Source organism: Nanorana parkeri, unplaced genomic scaffold, assembly GCF_000935625.1.
Source record: "Nanorana parkeri isolate BGI_ZX_2015 unplaced genomic scaffold, ASM93562v1 scaffold4, whole genome shotgun sequence".
Taxonomy (NCBI): domain Eukaryota; kingdom Metazoa; phylum Chordata; class Amphibia; order Anura; family Dicroglossidae; genus Nanorana; species Nanorana parkeri.
In genome coordinates this window covers 1,646,995-1,665,299 of record NW_017306272.1, presented here as the reverse complement: position 1 = coordinate 1,665,299, position 18,305 = coordinate 1,646,995, and the positions used below count along the sequence as shown (strand labels likewise).

The following is an 18,305-nucleotide window of genomic DNA, read 5'->3' as shown; positions in this document are numbered from 1 at the left end:
AGAATAATGTCATTTAAAACTGTGACAGGCATGTGTGATATTTAGTACACACTCCAAAACTAGCTGTTACTCCAACAGAACCAAAAAGCCTAACATAAAACCTATAAGGACAATACACAAGTGAAAAGTTTACATAGGTGCTTAAAACAAACCTCAATTGGGACAATACACAAGTGAATGGTATTAAGTGGGTGCATAAAACAAAATCTCTGGGGACAATACACGCAACGATGTGAGCATCACACTATCAAGCGTGAAATAACAGGGCATAAACCAAATCAAACATGAACACGCTAAAGTATTTGGCTCTGAAAAACAGCGATAACACAAGAACAATTTAAAAAAACAAGAAAATATGCTTGAGTAAAGTGTCACATGAAAAACGGTGTTAACAATGGATTAAATATACTTTAAGATTGTGTCAAATGTGACAAAAATTGTGTCAAAGGTGACAAAAATTGTGTCAAGCCAAACGTGGAAAAAAATTGTGTCAAACGTGACAAAAAACAAAATTTTAACAACTTAAAACCAACACCCCTAAAGAGTAGGCAAAATAAAGTGTATCACAGTACATCACCACACTAAGGGGCCAATTTATCAATCTTCAGTTCAGCAGCAATTTCTATGCTCCTCGGCCTTATCTAGTGGTGCAAACAGCATTTGTCCAGCGTACGGCTGGGCGGAAGATTTATAAATAGGTCCCTCAGTCAACTTATTTTTGAGCTGAATGGCACTGACTGAAAAGAACATTACTGCTAGCAGAGTGGTTTTTTGGAAGTCCGTAAACTACAAGTGCTACATCGTTGGCATTAATAGTGTGAAGTGCAGCTTTACACTCCCGATTTTTCCAAGGTGGACCTAAACATGGATCTTCTTTTGAACTGATGCACTCTTCTGTTCTGGAAAGGAAAAAAAAAAAAAGAACGTTAACGGACTTTCAAAATAAAAGATATCAAAATATTTAAACTTGTTTTGAATAGACTAGGGTGGTGTTGGAACCTGTCAGAGATTATTGCGGTTTGTGGCCCTGTTGGGAAGATTCCTCCTCACTTTGACAGATGACAACACAGAAGTTGGGCAGAAAGTTGGGGGACATTGTTGTCGCAGTGTGCATTGTGGGGACTTTTGTACTCCGTAAAATTCTTCAGTAGATTAGTGGCACCTTCATTTGGTATATGCCCTACCACTAGGTTGAACACAAAGAAGCAAATTACACTCAGGAGGGAAACGGGTTCGACGTACGTGATAAAACACATAGTTCAACCGATAATATACCACAATGGTTGACGGAAAGTGGAATAGAACAAAGACTTAAAATGCTCAATGCAAATAAAGCAGTTGGACCAGATAACCTTCACCCCAAGGTACTTAGGGAACTAAGCCTAGATTGTGACATTGCAGGAGGACCTGGATAAAATAGGGGAGTGGGCAATACTATGGCAGATGAGGTTTAATGTCGATAAATGCAAAGTAATGCACTTTGGAAATAAAAATAAACAAATGGGCTATACCATCATGGGTATGCCGCTAGGGAAGTCAAAAATAGAAAAAGATTTGGGGGTCATTGTAGACCACAAACTGAATGGTAGCTTGCAGTGCCAAGCTGCGGTAAACAAAGCTAGCAGGGTCTTGTCCTGTATTAAGGAGATTAAGGGGGGATATTATTTTTTATGTACAAGATGTTCAATGGTGACAGCAACATTGGCAACAAACTCTTTAAGATTAACTCCATTACAAAGACTAGAGGCCACCACCTAAAGTTGGTGGAGAAAAAATTCCAGCACAATGAGCGAAGAGGGTTCTTTACAGTAAGAGCGGTTAAGGTCTGGAACTCACTGCCATCGGCAGTGATTTCAGCCAAGAGTGTAGATTTGTTCAAGAAACTTTGGACAATTTCTTGAGGGACCGTAATATCCAGGGATACCAGTATCCCTAAGAATGAGATGATGCGTGGACCTATATGGGTTGGATTTGATGGACGTATATCTTTATTCAACCCCAAATACTATGTAACTATGTAACTTAGCCCCACTTAAATCTCTTTGCACAAGAATCTAACCACAGTAGTAGCTTGCAGGTAACCACAGAACCCTAAACCTTTAACACGGACAGCAAGGCCAGATCCCTTAAAGACCTGCTGGGAGAAGGAAAATGTTTAATTTTTTTTCTACTCAACTGTAAAATCTTTTTCTGTGTTCATTGAGGGACGCAGCAGAGACCTTGAACTCTGTACCAATGGGTTATACTGCCACTTGCAGGAGGACAACACTAGGCACAAAAAAGTTCAGCCCTGGGGTAGCTCCTGCTGGTGGCCACACCATAATTTAAGGCAGCTCAGACACAAAGCAGTAGAACGCAGAAAAAGACAAAGGAATCAGGGAGTTGTATGCTGCAATGAATGCAGAGATCTTGATCTCTGTACCGATGGGACGTCTCAAAGCAGTATCCACCAAGGGGTGGGAACAATTTAAAAAAAAAAAACCCAGGACACAAACTAAACAATCACCTGTAAAACTTTGCGGGCAAAGGAAACATCCGCAGATGTATACAGACAACCAGGTAGCTGTCTTACAGACTCGAGAAACAGGAGCTTAATATTGCAAAAGCCCATGATGTGCTAACAGCACGAGTAGAATGAGCTATAACCAGAAAAGATGGAGATTGTCCTATAAGAGCATAAGCCTAAATAACTTGTCCGACCCAACAAGAAATGGTATCTGTAGAAGCCGCTTCTCCTTTCCGTGGGCCATCAGTAATCACAAAGAGAGAATATGACTTAGAAAGATTCAATAGTAGCCAAACTCACACGGCCCTAACTTCATCCAGACAGTGAAGCGCAATTTCATTAGAATGTATCAGATGAGGATAAAATTAGGCTAGAACATCCTCATTTAGATGGAAATCAGATACTTCCTTAGAAAGAAAGGATGTCTAGTATGAAGAACTACCTTACCTTTATGCAAAATCAAAAAAGGAGGTTCACAAATTTCTAAAAGGCAGCAAATTCCAAAACTCTGAGCAGATATAATGGCAATTAAAAAGGCCACCTTCTGTGACAAAATTAGTAAAGGGAAATCACGAATACTCAAAAGGAGAATTCTGTAAGAACTAAAGTCCCAGGGAGGTAAAGGAGACTTGACTGGAAGAGAAACATGTAAAACGCTCTGAATGAAGGTACGAACCAAGGAATTTGAGGCAACTGGCACTCAAGCAACCAGCAAAAAAAAAAAAAAAAAATGCAAAAAAAAAAAAAAAAAAAAATCGGAGATATAATAGGTCCTCGATTTTTTGGTCAGTTGCTTGATAACTTCTATACTGAAAAATTTTGTTAAAGAATTTAGTTAGCAGTTAAATTTATTTGCTTATATCTTGCTGTCGGCCAGCAGCAGAATGTAAACGAGGAGCAATAGCCAGCCTGCTATTGGTTTTTTCAAATTGCAATAGCAGGCTGGCTATTGCACCCGCTCACTGAGCAGAGAAGCGGATCCGAAAGAACTCTCAGGTGCAATAGCAGCCTGCTATTGCAATTTGAAGACGAGCCGACGTGCGACAATGAAACGGTCACAGGTCGGCGCAATGGATCGGGAAGTGAGCAAACACATACCGTCGCTTGCTCACTTCTCGATCTCCCTGCAGAGAGCCGTGACTCTCAATCACGGCTCCCTGCAGGGATTCCCCTCTCCGATCCTCCAGCGCTGACTGAAGGAATGGATGGGGGAGGGGGCGGGCACAGCTGGCTCTGCCTCTAGATAGGCAAAGCCAGCTGTCACTCAGGCAGCTGCGTGGATCTAGACAACATTGTCGTGATCCATCCCGGCAGTCTGTTTATGGCGAGCTGAAGCTCGCGATATAGTGAGCTTTGGGTCGGGATGATGCTAGTATATGTCCTCCCATGACCCTAAAGAGAACTATGAGGAACAACACTTACCCCATAGTTCTTAAAGGAGAACTATGAGGCGAGTGCTTTTCACTCACCTCATAGTTCTAGCCGACTTGTGACAATGAGACTGTCACAGGTCGGCTTAGTAGATCGGGAAGTGAACACATACCGGGGTTCGCTCATTTCTCGATCCTGTCACTGCTCTCTGCCATGACAGGGGAGGGGCTTGATTCCCCCTCCCCAATCCTCCAGCGCTGACTATCTAGAGGCAGAGCCAGCTGTCACTCACGCAGCTGGGCGGATCTAGACATAATTGTCGGGATCCGCTTCAGCTGCGCGCCGCAGTATACCGCGACCGCGGTATACTGACCTTAGGGTGACGGGAGGACGCTAGTTTGTGTCCTCCCGTTACTCGGAGAACTATGGGGGAAAAGCCCTAACCCCATAGTTCTCCTTTAACTCCAAGCACAAATTTATTAAAATAGATCACTCAATAGCCATAGAGTATGATACACCTAATAAGAGGTGGGAATGACAGAGTCCAAAATACCCGTGTCCTTCAGGACTCTGGCTCCAACAGCCAAGTTGTCAAAACCAGTGACTGAGACGCAGGGGTTTACTGGAGTAGGTGGAGTTATATGGGGTCCTCACAGTGGTGGCCAGTGTCAATCACCTGGTGATATTTACATATTTACCCAGTGGTCTCTGAATTGGCGTCTCATACTGTATGATCAAGAAACATTTTTTTTTTCTGGCAGTCCTCCATCAACAGCCCAACACATCTGGCATTATCACAGGACGCCTGCTTGAATAGCAAAGTTCTGTCGAGATGCTTAAGAGGCATTCTACGGGGTTCAACTGTGCAGGCAAGCATTATTTTCTGCCAAGTTTTCTGCTGGAGGTCAAAAGCTTTTTGTGGGCTAGTAGACTGGCATCAGATATTACTTTCATGTTAAAGTGACATTAAACCCTCAGATTTTTTAACATAAACCAATACTGTAATGTGTGGCTTACTGTAATCCATGGTAGTTTCCCTTCTCTTTGCTGCTCTTCCTTTTAAATCCTCATGTCTTCTCATGCTGGGGGAGAATTTCCCTATGCAGCTGAGTGCCTCTTCCTGTAGTGCTGGTTTAGGTTGCAAACCTACACAGACACCATGTATCCATTTCAGACAAGGCAGTCTGCTGCAAAACAGAAGTTCTGTCCAGCATGAGAACAGATACAGATTTAAAAGGAAGAGCAGCAAAGAGAAGGGAAACAACCATGGATTACAGTAAGGCGCACACTACAGTATTGTTTTTGTTAAAAAATCTGAGGGTTTAATGTCACTTTAATTGCATGCCAAGTAATATGCACACCTAAAACATGCTGTTTTAGATGACACTTGTGTCTGAGCAGCTTGTGGCGATGTTTATAAATGCCTGGCAAAGATCAGCCCCTGCAGCAGCCTATTATGTTGTGAATTGCTACAAAGTTACAGTCTCTTTATTAGAGGAGATGAGACTGAAATGCATTTTCCTGCCTATAGCAAACTGATATTTCAACCTAGGCAAAGTCATCTGACTGGAGCTTCACCAGCTCTGCTGACCAGCATTTGAACCATAAGGACCTCTGCATATGGAAAAACAGTAAATTGATTTGCAAAACCAGGTGACTAGAGTCCAAGTTCACATCATACATATAAAAGAACCAAAGCAATTTCATTTAAATGAATGGTGATTACTTTGTGAAGGCAAGACACACTCCGATCCACAGCGAGGACAGACTACTTTTTACAAAAGTCCTTTCCAAACTGATACAAGACTTAAAAGCACTTGCAGGAAGCAAACATGTCGAAGTGTTTCCAATCTCAATCTTCAATGTAGAATAAGACTTTGAACAGCAGGTGCACTGGGAAAGTCTTGCAATCTTAGGGACTTTAACGGATGAAATATCAGGAATAGTACTGTTAGATGCAGCAGAACTGGTGTCAATTTGGCAGTAATATCTGAAGACTGCGACTTCTCTGAGGCAAGCACTTCCAGTAAGGATTGGAGGGACTCCAATAAGAGTCTCAGACAGGGCACACCCAACTAGGGAAGATGCCAAAGATCGGATAGATTCTAGGACCAGAGGAACACTTGATTTGAGGCTGTAGGCAAGCAGTACTGGAGCTGTTAAAGAGTAAGGTGGGGTACCCACAACCCCCCTATCTGGCAGGCAACAGGAACAGACTGAAGATAGGAGTTCCAAGTGGGCATTTGCAATGCAAGAACCACAGCATGGAGATGTCTTCTTGAAGCTGAATGGTGAAAAGCATGGCGCGCTTAACACTCCATCCAACAGATGGGATCAGAACTCTGTCCCTCAGTGTTAACCCCTACTGCAGTGGAAGCTGGGAATTTCAAAAGGTGCCCAGCTACAAAAATAATTGAGTTGGTTCTCAGTGCTTTGCCAGCTTTGCCGCTAACCCATTCTAGCAGACCAGCTCTAGCAGCAATATAGAGAAAAATATTGATTGACGCAGAAAATATGGAAGCAAAAAATAAAAAAGGTGCTGGCAAAATTTGTTTTAGACTTTTCCAAGCAGAGCTGAAGACATTCATCCTCCTTAATACAAATTGAAAACAGGAGGCATGTTGGTAGTAGGAGGGGTTATCCTGGGCTGGCCTACAGTTTTTTTTGCTTGCAAGTATCCAATTCTCCTGTAGGAGGTAGTAAAACCCGCGGGTTAATGACTTTCTTAGCCCCACAATAGATCAGAAACAAAAAATTTAATATACATTCGTGATTAGAGTATCCAGGGCTTTGAGTGCACAGAATGTGAAATATTAAGGAACCATGTGCAAATCAACCTGGTGGAGCAATAAAATGCTATAATGTCATACTATACCTTCAGGAAATCATCTTGAAAAAAAGGCTTCTGGAACCTTCCATCGCCAGAAAACAGACAGGATACAGCAGTTTGTATGCTTCGGTCAATTTTCTACAAATACCAATAAACTTAAATTACGTCTACCCTGTCACAGATCACAGGAGAATCTATGAAATACTTATAACGACCAGTTGATATAGGACAATGTTACCTTTTGGGGACTCGTTGAACCCAAGGAGGCATTTTGCTCTGATATTGTATAGTCAGCTTGCAGCATTTCACAACAGGCTGTCTCAAGGTCATTTCCTGTAAAATTCCAATTAAAGGCCTAGAAAGGAGCAAAAACAATTGTAAAGCACACCAAAAACATAAAAATATAGGATTTTTGTACTCACAGTGAAGTCCTTTTCTGGAGCCCATTGAGGGAGTATTTTACCTATACGGTTATACTGTCACCTAAAGGAAGAATGAACACTGGTAGCCAGAAAAAACTGCAGGCAAGGCCAAGGTTAACCCCTCCCACTACCAGAATGCCTCATTTGAATAGCAAAGCGGTACTGGGAGCATGATTAAAAACAGGAGGGTGGGGCCAGTGTCCCTCAATGGGCACCAATAAAAAGGATTTTATGGCAAGCACAAAAATCCTATTATCGTTCTCATCTATTGAGGGACAAAGGACGTTTTCCAGTTTTATGGTATCAAAAAGCAGTCTAACTGAGCAGTGGGTAACCGCAATCGTCCACCAGGTTAAAAAAAGAATGCAAAAACAGAGACCGGGTCGGGTCAAACAATGCTTGAAGTAGGTCTTGAACCAATTTTGATTCCACGGAGTCAAAATAGATATACTGGGGAAGGTCTATGTAAAGCAAATCACCAGAAAGTTTTCCCTCTCAAGTCTGACTCAGACATGCAAAAGGCACGAGGAAAGGCCTCGACCCAAATGTATGGATCCCATGGGGTCAGTAGGGTAGTAAATCTAGACACCATGCAAATTCTTGGCCTTACAGGGCCAAAAGACCAAATCCAACAAAATCTTTCTGCAACAAGCGACCGGAATCAGGCTGATCCTCCTGATTCAGAAAGGTGCACACCGCATCAACAGCAGCAATATGGTCTCTTCATTCTGAGGTGATAGCAGAAGACTGTTCAAGGATAAGTTCATCAGGTAATGATTAGAACAACTCTAGCAGCGCACCCTATAACCTCTGCGGTCAGTCAGCAAGAACTGGGAGCATTAGACCACAAGGTCTTGTTATCCTGAGCTTGCCTGTAGCCTTTTTGTTTGCCAGTGCCCAATCCTCATGTAGGTGGCAGTATGGTGTAGGTGAAAATGTGTGTCTCTCAATGGATGAGAAAGAAAATGCTATACCAGATAGCTAAAGATTAAGTTGAAGGATTGCTGGCGGGTCCACAAGGGTGTCTATACAATGGATGATGTAACCATGCCAAACGGTACTTTCCGTATGGTGTCAGTTTACTATACTGTATGTGCTTTTTTTTCTTACTGTACTTAACTCAGTAAAAATCAATTTACATAGCTAAATATCCCACGGGGTGAAGTTTAGTCCCTTAGTGCATGAAAGTAAACCTATAACAAACCTGGGCAAATCAAACCTTCATTGAAAACTGCATGTCAAAATAACCAGCTGAGACACAAACACACACACCAATCTTTAAGGTTCTGGAGGCAGAAACAAATGGGGCTAAACTCCACGTTTACTGTAACTACTGTAAAAGTCAAGATTTGCATACAACCCCAGCAATGTATATATCTAGAACTTTGTTTTACCAGAACGTTTCACAGAGCCCCAAGCCTGTGTTCCAGATTAAAACTGATCACAGCAGCTTTTATATTCTTTCTCCATTACAGGTAAACTTTAAAGCAGAACTAAATTGTTTTACACAAAAATAAAGCTTTAATACCTGCTAATTCTTACCATTAGTGCATTTTGCTCAGATGTTGCAAGACTCTTAATAATCCAAGATCTAATATAATTTTTTCCCTTGCAATAGCGTTGTACTGTTGGCTGTGGGACACTAAGCGGCACATAGCCACTTCCTGCAAGAGCAGAGTTGTACAGACTCCGTTCTGTAATCCTTAAAAGGTATAATAACTTTGACAACATTCATAAAGGGGGATTGAATGGATCTCAATTAGCATTGATTCCGTCCAGTGATGCCTATGCTGCCAAATCCCACCTACTTCCTCCAGCCCTGACATACCAAGTCCTGTTAGGGAGCTGTGGCTGTGATAACAGAACTCAATTACTCCTTTCCCCATCCATAGCAACACCCAGAAACACCTGTGTTAAATTTATGTGTATATTTATGTGTATATTAGGGATGCACCGATACCGGCTTTTCGTTGAGTAAACATTTTTTTTTTGGTACTCACTGATACTGAACATCGATACCAGAAGTCCCATTTCGGTATTCAGTATCAGCGAGTACCAAAAAAAAAAAAGAAAGCCCTTGAGATAAAAGATCTAGCCTATCTGGAAGAAGTCACAGTCTGCCAACAGACAAACTAGATAGGCATACAACACCCTGCAAGGCCAATCTGGAGCAACGAGAAAGGAACTTACACAGAGCTACCAAGGTATCCATTGCATACGTCGTTGGATCCCCTGCTCTGGACACATCTGTCCACCTTGTTGTGACGAGAAGCTAGAAAATCCACATCCGGCATCTCTCAGCACTGAAAGTTGTTAACACCTCTGGATGGAGACACCACTCTCCCAGACACAGATGTTTGCATTGGTGTTCGTTCACTACTCAGAAAGTGAACCGTGGAAAATCACTGGGGTGAGATCCGTCCAGGATAAGATTAAGTTCCCTGGCTGCTGAAAAACACCTAGGGACCCCTGATTGATGTAGGTTATTGCCATGGCGTTGTCCGATTGTATCCGTACTGGAAGACCAGAGAAAGGGGGTCCAATAACACAATGTTAGGCGAACTGCCCCAACTCCAGGATGTCGATAGCTTAGATTCCTCCAGAGACTAGCAACTCGGTGATCCAAAACCCTGCCCCAACCCAGAGACTGGCATCCATTATGAAAACCTCTGACAAAAAGCATTTCAAGACAGTGAACATCATCCCCGAGGACAGGCATCCTGGTTCAGGAAGTCAGCCTGATCATCTTGTTAAGAGATTGGTTTTGTCCCATGATGAGAATATTCCATGGAAGAATCCTGGAGTGAAACTGATCAAACAGAACTGCTTCGAAGGTGGACACCATTATTTTCAGAACTCGCATGAATGATTGCATTAAGGATAGTCGATGAGAATGAAGAAGGCAAATTTGACGATCCAAATTTTTTAATTGTCCAGGGGAAAAAAATCTTGGCCAGGGATGCATCGAAAAGAAAACCCAAGTACTCCGGGTGATGCAATGTTCAGATCCAACCAAAGTCCTTAAGGGTTCTCAGTACTGCGGACACAATGATTACCAAAGTCCGAGTAGACAGTTTGCAAATCAAAAAATCGTCTACGTTTTCAAAAATTGGAATGCCCTTTTTGGTAAAGACAACCCAGAATCGTAGCTTAATGAAAACCCTTGGAGTCAAGGCCAGACCCGAGGGAAGGGCCACAAAGTGATAATGGAGTTTGCCTATAGCAAAGCGAAGAAAACAATGACTCAAATTTAGGAACATGTAAATAGGCATCCTTGATGTCGGTGGAAACCAAGACACCTCCTAGACTAAGGGAGACAACTAAACAGATTTCATTCAACCCTTTTGAGTTTGAACTTTGAGCTTTTAAATCCAGGATGGAACAATAACCTTTAGACTCAGGAACAGAGAATGGATTTAAGTTAAAACGGAAAATGTTCTGCTACAGTAACTGGAATAATATCTCCCTGAAGTGCTGCTGAGACATAGGAAGCCAAAAAATCCCGGAGAGAGAAAAAGTAAAAATTCTATTCTAAACCCAAGCATCTGAGGGGGTTGCTTCCCAGATCTCCACAAGGGCTATCAGAAATCCCCTCACCCCAAGAACAAGTGGAGGTCGACCTTCATGCTGAAGCAGACTTAGTCAGTTTGGTGTTCTTAGACTGCTTGGGGAGTCTGGAGGAATCTGACGGTCTAGCAGAGGAAGGAGACTTGTTTCCCTGGGAACTGAAAACCTTTGCAGCTTAACTAATTTCATCCAGGGATGCAGCCAAAAGTTGGTCACCCACATAGGGCCAAGATAAAAGTCCAGTCTTAAATTGAGGATTCACCAATTAGCACTTTAGCCAAATGTCTCTGAAAAGAGGAAAGGAATGCTGTAGGACAGGCATTGCACACAAAATTAGATGCTACTGTCATCTGACCCAATCAATAAAATGTGGGTCAACACTCACAGCCACTCGGTCAGCACTCTGTCTTAGACCAGGTAGCTAGCGTCTGGGAAACAAGAACCATGGCTAACAAGGTTAGAAAAGCTTATCCAGTCAAGAGTACATGGAGCAAAAAAGATTCCAATTTGTTATCAGTAGGGTCTCCAAATGAAAAGGGATCATCAACAGTCAAAGCCCTATTAATGCAATTAGGGCTGCAACTAATGATTTTAATAATCGATCAGTTGGCTAATTGTTTTCAATCAGAAAAAAATTTAAAAAAAATGTATATATATATTAGATAGCTCAATACATACACTGTATGTATGTATGTATGTATGTATATATATTATACAGGTGAAACTCGAATAATTAGAATATCGTGCAAAAGTAATGGCAGTAATTGCTGCAAAAGGCGCCCAAACCAAGTACTGAGTACATATGCATGCTTGTACTTTTCAGAGGTCTGATATTGTTCTATGTACAATCCTTGTTTTATTGATTGCATGTAATATTCTCATTTTCTGAGATTGTGGATTTGGGGTTCTTGGGGTTTTCATGAGCTGTAAGCCATAATTATCACAATTAGGACAAATCACGGCTTGAACTATCTTGCTTTGCATGTAATGAGTCTATCTCATATATTAGTTTCACCTTTTAAGTTGCATTAGTGAAATAAATGAACTTTGCACGATATTCTAATTATTCGAGTTTCACCTGTATATACATATACAAACATAAAATATTGGCACCCCTGCATTCTGTCAGATAACAGCACTTCACGCAGAAAATTGTTGCAATTACAAAAGTTTAGGCATTCATGTTTATTTACTTTGTATTGGTATGGCACAAAATGACAGCTTTTTGGTAAAGCCCATCATTCTACTGTTTTCTTAAAAAGAAATTAGGCTTTTTAAAGAAAAAAAATACAGTCAAACATGGTGGAGGTTCACTGATGTATTGGGGTTGCTTTGCTGCTTCAGGCACTGGATGTCTTGACTGTGTGCTTGGCATTATGAAATCTGAAGACTACCAAAGAATTCTGGGGTGCAATGTAGGGCCCAGTGTCAGAAAGTTGGGTCTTTGTCAGAGGTCATTGGTCTTACAGCAGGACAATGGCCCAAAGCACAAGTCAAATAGCACCCAGAGAGGGTTTCAGACAAAGCACTGAAGAGTACTGGACTGGCCAGCAATGAGCCCAGATCTGAATCCCGTAGAGCACCTGTGGAGAGATCTCAAAACAGCAGTTGGCAAAAGGAACCCTTCCAATCTGGGAGACCTGGAGCAGTTGGTGAAAGTAGTGGTCCAAAATTCCAGTAGAGGTGTAAAATTCATTGATGGTTACAGGAAGCGATTGATTTCAGTTATTTTCTCCAAGGACTGTGCTAACATATTGAGGGTGCTAATAATTTTTTCAAGTCCATTTGGAGTTTTGAATACGTCATTGATTTGGCTTTTTTTCTCCACTTTTTTGTGTCATACCAATACAAAGAAATAAACATGAGAATGCCTAAACATTTGTAATTGCAACATTTTCTATATATATCTATCTATCTATATATATATTAAATACCATCTTTTATTTAAAATAAAATACACAAATGGAGTGTTACAAAGTTTTTCACAATACAATTCCATGCACAATTTTTTGCAATTGCAAGGCATTGCGATGTACATCACTTCCTATTCATTCAAAACTGGTACATAGTAACTCACACTATGTCAAATTATGACATAGTCATCACTGAATGTACCTGCTCTCCATCCTGGATTGGCTCTCACAGGAGGCCAAGTCGGCGGGGAGGAGAGCTCGGTTTAGTTTGACAGTCGACCCCTTATCGCTGGCTCAGCCTCGTGTGACAGCTGTCTCCGCCCATACACCGCTGTACATCCTGATTTGTCACAGGAGGTTGAGCAGGGTGGTGAGGGAGGAGAGCCCGGCCTCCTGTGACATTGCTGCTCACATTGCTCTCCTCCACGCCCAGCTCGGCCTCCTCTGACAATTTTTCTCCTCGATGCTGCGCCATAGGGGACAAAAAGCAGCGGGGAGGAGAGAGACTAGGAGGTGCACCAAAATTTCGGCTAAAAGTGCCTAAGGTGCCATTTTCGGTGCATCCCTAAGTGTGTATTATATTAAACATTTTAATTAGTTTCAAGGATTCAAAATAATCTGAATTGAAAAACATCAAGCCTATATTAAAATAACTAGGAATTCACCGATACCGATACTAGTATTGATATTGGTGCCGATTCCGAGTATTTGGGCAAGTACTCGCCCAAATGCTCCGGATGCCTAGCACGAGTACTTCCGGTATCAGGAAGCCGGTTTCGCGATTGACCGGAAGCTGGCCTCGTAAGGTAAGGTTACCTTAGTATGTGTAGCCTGTCATCCCCCGAGGCCTCTCCAGCGAGAATGCGGCCTTCGTCCGGTACCCAGCCCGAGCTGTCCAATCAGGAAGCCGGGCGCCGTCTAATGACGTGACACCCTGCTTTCTGATTGGCCGGGAAGCTGGCTTCATGCTCCCTCGTCATATCATGAGCATGGAGCCGGCCTCCCGGCCAATCAGAAAGCAGGGCTTCGCGTCATTACACAGCACCCGGCTTCCCGATTGGCCGGCTAGATGGCTCCGGCTTGGTACCGGACAAAGGCCGCGTTCTCGCTGGAGAGGCCCCGGGGATGACAGGCTGCACATACTAAGGTAAGAGGGGACTTTTTTGTTAATCGAGTCATTACACGACACTTGGCTTCCTGAATGGGACTTCCGTCACTCGGTAATAGGTAGCGGCAAGTACAGAAAAAAAATTATCGGTACTCTGTACCAAAATACCGGTATCGGTGTATCCCTAAAAATAACCAAACTAATTCAAAATATGGACAAAAAATAATAATTATCGGTTTTAGGCAAAGCAGAAACACAATTAACGCAATCTGTCCCTTTGATCATTTCTACCTTGCAGACAGAACACAGACCAGAGTGGGTACATTGTCAGGTGTTTCAACGCAGATGTCCCTCCACTTGGGAGTAAATATAACAGGCAATGTACCTTTAAACAGCACTTTCTTCCTCGAATACTCACGACCCCTACCAGTGTGAAGTGTCAGGAGATAAACAGAAAAAAAACTTGGCCACTTTTTGTGGTGGACAGCAGGATAATGGTGCAGAAGCTATAGAACATATACAGCTTAACTAGTGCCCAAGCTGCTCAGTCTGTTAGCTTCTCACAGCTGTGTGAAATGTGGACGGGAGGAGGAGAGCGAAGGTTGGTGTGTATCCTCACTGGTCTAGGGACAGGCGACTGGCCAGATCAACGTGGGCTGTGCTGAGGGAGTGCAAGTGCACACACAGTTAAAAAAAAAAAGCAAGTGTTATAGGTCGTTTTGTTAAATAGGGGAAAAAGACAGTTAAAAAAAATAGTCCACAGAATTAGTAAAAAGGAGGGAAGGCCTCCACAAAGAGGCAGTACGGTGGTTAGTGTACTCAACCGCCACGGTCCTGGTTCCAACATAAAGTTAACCCCTGACAAAACTGTCCTGACCTCAGAAATGGTCGCACAAACACCTCACCAGATAGGAACACAGCTGGGTGACTGAAAAGACCTGCACTCTTTAAATGAAGATATGACCCTGGGAACCCTGCACCAACATAAGACGAATCGTCAGTACTGAGGCTAGAAACGACATGCCTCCTGACAAATAGAGAAACTTTCACGATTTAACTTATCCAGCATGAATCTCAGTTTTGTCTGCTAGCTAGAGAAACTTCCCAAGATTTATTATCCGGCACTAATCAACTAGCAGTTCTTAATAGTAGGATCTCACCAAAGTAACAAAACAAAAAAAGCAGAAGGGAAGGACCTCCGCTGAGGTCACCAAGCGAAACTGGCAGGAGTTATGATCTTAAGTGGCAGAATTGAATTTTGTGCCTATTGTCCATTTCTCCTTAAGGCAACAGCATAACCCCTACGTCTCAGAATCCTTCAGATCTGTGTCCCTCAATGGACGATGTTAAACAGGGGTTGGCTCACAACATTTCTATTTGCCAGTGTCTCAACCTCCTGCAGGTAGCAGCATAATCCAAGTGTACCTGAATTTCAGTGTCCCTCAATGGGTGATAAAGAAATGTAAATCTCAAACTTGCTTACCTGAGGAAATACATAGCTCCTTTGATCGCCACCAGCCCATTGTGGAGCCACCTGCACAACAGAAAAAATAGGATTTTGTTGAACTCATCGTAAAATAATTTTCTCTAAGTTCATTGAAGGACACAGCCAAATCTTCATTTTATATATACCACATATGTACATACCTACATATATTTATATATGCACATACTTATGGTAATAATCCACTTCACCACCAGGCCCTAACACACTATATAGCCCTTATAGATATAGGGGTCGCGATCAAGTAAAGTCCCTTTGTTTTTTGTCTACCAAGCATCCTACTCCTGCAAGTGGCATATAACCCTTCCGTAAAATAAGGATTTGGCTGTGTCCTTCAAAGAACAGAAGAGAAAAAATGTCTTGAAAAAATAAAAGGACATTGAAACCATAAAGTTAGTCAAGGTACCTGAAAATATCCTGGCTGCTGGTATGTCATGGGTATTTGCTGTAACATGACTGGTGAGTTTGGGTAAGGGCAAGTCTGCAACATAAGATGCGGTTATTGGCAATAATCCACAACTGGCCATCAGAACCATGCAAAGTACAGATTCCCTTTAAAGGGACACTAAACTCAGGAACTAAATCTTAGAAATGCATTTAAGTAGACTTAATAAAAATGTACCTTATTTGTGCATCTCCGTATATATAGTGGGCTATTGTCCTCAATATACCGAGAATGCCGCAGCCTCGATGGAGAGAGACAATACAGTCTGGATCCACCGAGCTGCAAGTGTGACAGCTGGCTATGCCTATCTAGAGGCAGAGCCTCTGTTCCTCCACTCAGCGCTGGAGTATCAGAGAGGGGGGAATCCTTGCGGGGAGGCGTGACTGACAGTCACCAATCACTGCAGGGGGACGATCGGGATGTGAGCGGATCAGCGGCATGTTTCTGCTCACTTCCTGAATAGAGCCGAACTGTGACAGCTTCTTTGTCACAGGTTGGCTCCAACTATAAGGATGAGTGGAAATCACTCACCTCATAGTTCTCCTTTAAAGATGCATTGAAGTACCTTAACAATTAACAAACGCTTGGGTATCACTCAGCTGTAGATCCTCAAATCTCTGAATTCATGCCGACACGGTCTTTCCTTCTGGAGGGTGGCTATTTTTAATAGTGTGCTGTAAAGTAGCCATCGTTCCAAGCTCACTCCGATGAAAGACTATAACTTCAATATGAATTAGTTAACATGAGATTGTAGTCAATCACTTTACAACACACACAGGGACCATGGGGAGCAAAAGTAGCCACCCTCCAGAAGGAAGAACGGTGTCAGCACCAATTCAGAGATGATTTGAGGATCTACAGCTGAGGGATACACAAATAGGATACATTTTTGTTAATAGTTAGGGTATTTGAAAGCATTTTTTAATATTTAACTTCCGAGTTTAGTGTCACTAACTTTTTTTTTTTTGTACAGCACAATGTTAAAAATAATGTATATTATTTCCAAGCACAGCTACTGATATTCCCGGCATTAAACCAAAAATGGATCTGGACAACCACAGTATGATTTCTTTTGCCAATTACATCAGGATTCCCCCCACCACCAATTTCTCACCTGAACATAAGGTGCAATAGGACTAAACATAGGCGTGGGCTGAACATATGCATCTGTGACAGGAGTGTTCCACATGCTCTGATATTGTGGTGCTGGAGTGCTAAGCATCACAGTTCTTGGTTGTAAGTGCGTGCCTAAAAACAGAATATAGAAATCAGTGCCTTTCTTGAACCAAAGTTAACAAAGACAAAGTAGAGATTTACTTACATGTGCTTTGCTTTCTTATAGCTGGTCCGAGTTTTAGTTTCTTTCCATGAAAGCTGATCTGTGACTTAAGAATAAAGAAGAAGTATATGAAACCACTAAGTCACCAGATCGAATGCATCGAGAAAATTGGATACCAGCATCTGAGTACTAATTACAACATATGTAGAGAAGGGAACAACTTATTTTAAATAATAAAACTTCTGCAGGCTCAAAACAATCAGTTGAATTCTGAAAAACACAGGCCCACAGTTTTACAAGGTATCTGGATCTAAGGACAAAACATATTCCTTAACAAGATTACAATAGGAATATGTCGAGAGACGTTTCAGGCCAAGAGTTACAGGAGTCCATGAGATACAAATACTATCAAGCAAATGTTCAGCTGTGCTAAAGTCAAAGTTGCCTCAACTTACAAACCTATCTGAAATCTAATACTTTGCAGCTAGGTTTTCATAGACCATCATCAGGGAGCAATAGAAATGCACTTCCTCGTACCAGATGGTTAAAACAACTTTGTGCTGGAATTTTACATCAGGCATTTATTGTATATCAGTATGTACTCCAGCATCCTAAAAAGGAACATTTCAGGATCATCAGATTGACAAAAGGAACTGGTTCAGTACAAGAATTCCAGGATGAAATATTAACGTATTAAGCAGGTAGGCTGCATTCTGGGTGTGATTGTCTGATTTCAAAACCACCTGACTGCTTCTGGCAATGCCTCTATTCTTCCCTTTTCCCCCCAATCAGGAATCTGTTAAGATGGGATAAAAGCCTTAATGTGAAGCTGGACAAATCCTAGTAGCCAATTTACCTAAAAGGAGAGATGGTGCATAACTCAAGTCTTAGATTAAATAATGAGTTAAAGCGACACTAACGGCTCAGTCACACTAGATGGAGTGCGTTCCAGACCGATTTTGGCCAGAACGCACTGCCTCGCATTGCGGCCAGCTCACTTTTTAGTGGGGTAGGAGGGGACGTGCCTTGCGATGCTGTGCGGCGGATCGCATGGCGGCCGGAGGGCGTGGCTACGGCGCCATTCACTTAAATGGCCCGTTAACAACCCCTCCTACCGTGTTTCCCCGAAAGTAAGACCTACCCTGAAAGACCTAGCGCTATCTTTGGGGATTTCTGTAATATAAGACCTACCCCGAAAATAAGACCTAGTTCGGTGGTAGGTCTTATATTACAGAAATCCGCTAGGTCTTACTTTCGGGTAGCGGCACATAAACTGAATTTTGAATCTAAAGACCGGCCGCAGCTCCCGCCCACGGCCCAGCCGGCCGATGCTTCCGCCCACACGCCAGACGCAGCTCCC

At 42.4% G+C, this 18,305-nt stretch overlaps 1 protein-coding gene across 1 annotated transcript in view; it reads right to left on the bottom strand.

The window, feature by feature from the left end:
• Nucleotides 1-830: 830 nt before the first annotated feature.
• Nucleotides 831-18,305, bottom strand: part of DAZL (deleted in azoospermia like) — a 32,382-nt gene continuing 14,907 nt past the window's right edge. The window contains exons 5-11 of the mRNA XM_018573099.1: nt 16,988-17,051; nt 16,781-16,914; nt 15,628-15,702; nt 15,201-15,251; nt 6,946-7,062; nt 6,753-6,845; nt 831-899 (exon numbers count right to left, since the gene is read on the bottom strand). Coding sequence (XP_018428601.1) covers nt 831-899; nt 6,753-6,845; nt 6,946-7,062; nt 15,201-15,251; nt 15,628-15,702; nt 16,781-16,914; nt 16,988-17,051 — 603 coding nt within the window. The remainder of the gene's footprint in view (nt 900-6,752; nt 6,846-6,945; nt 7,063-15,200; nt 15,252-15,627; nt 15,703-16,780; nt 16,915-16,987; nt 17,052-18,305) is intronic.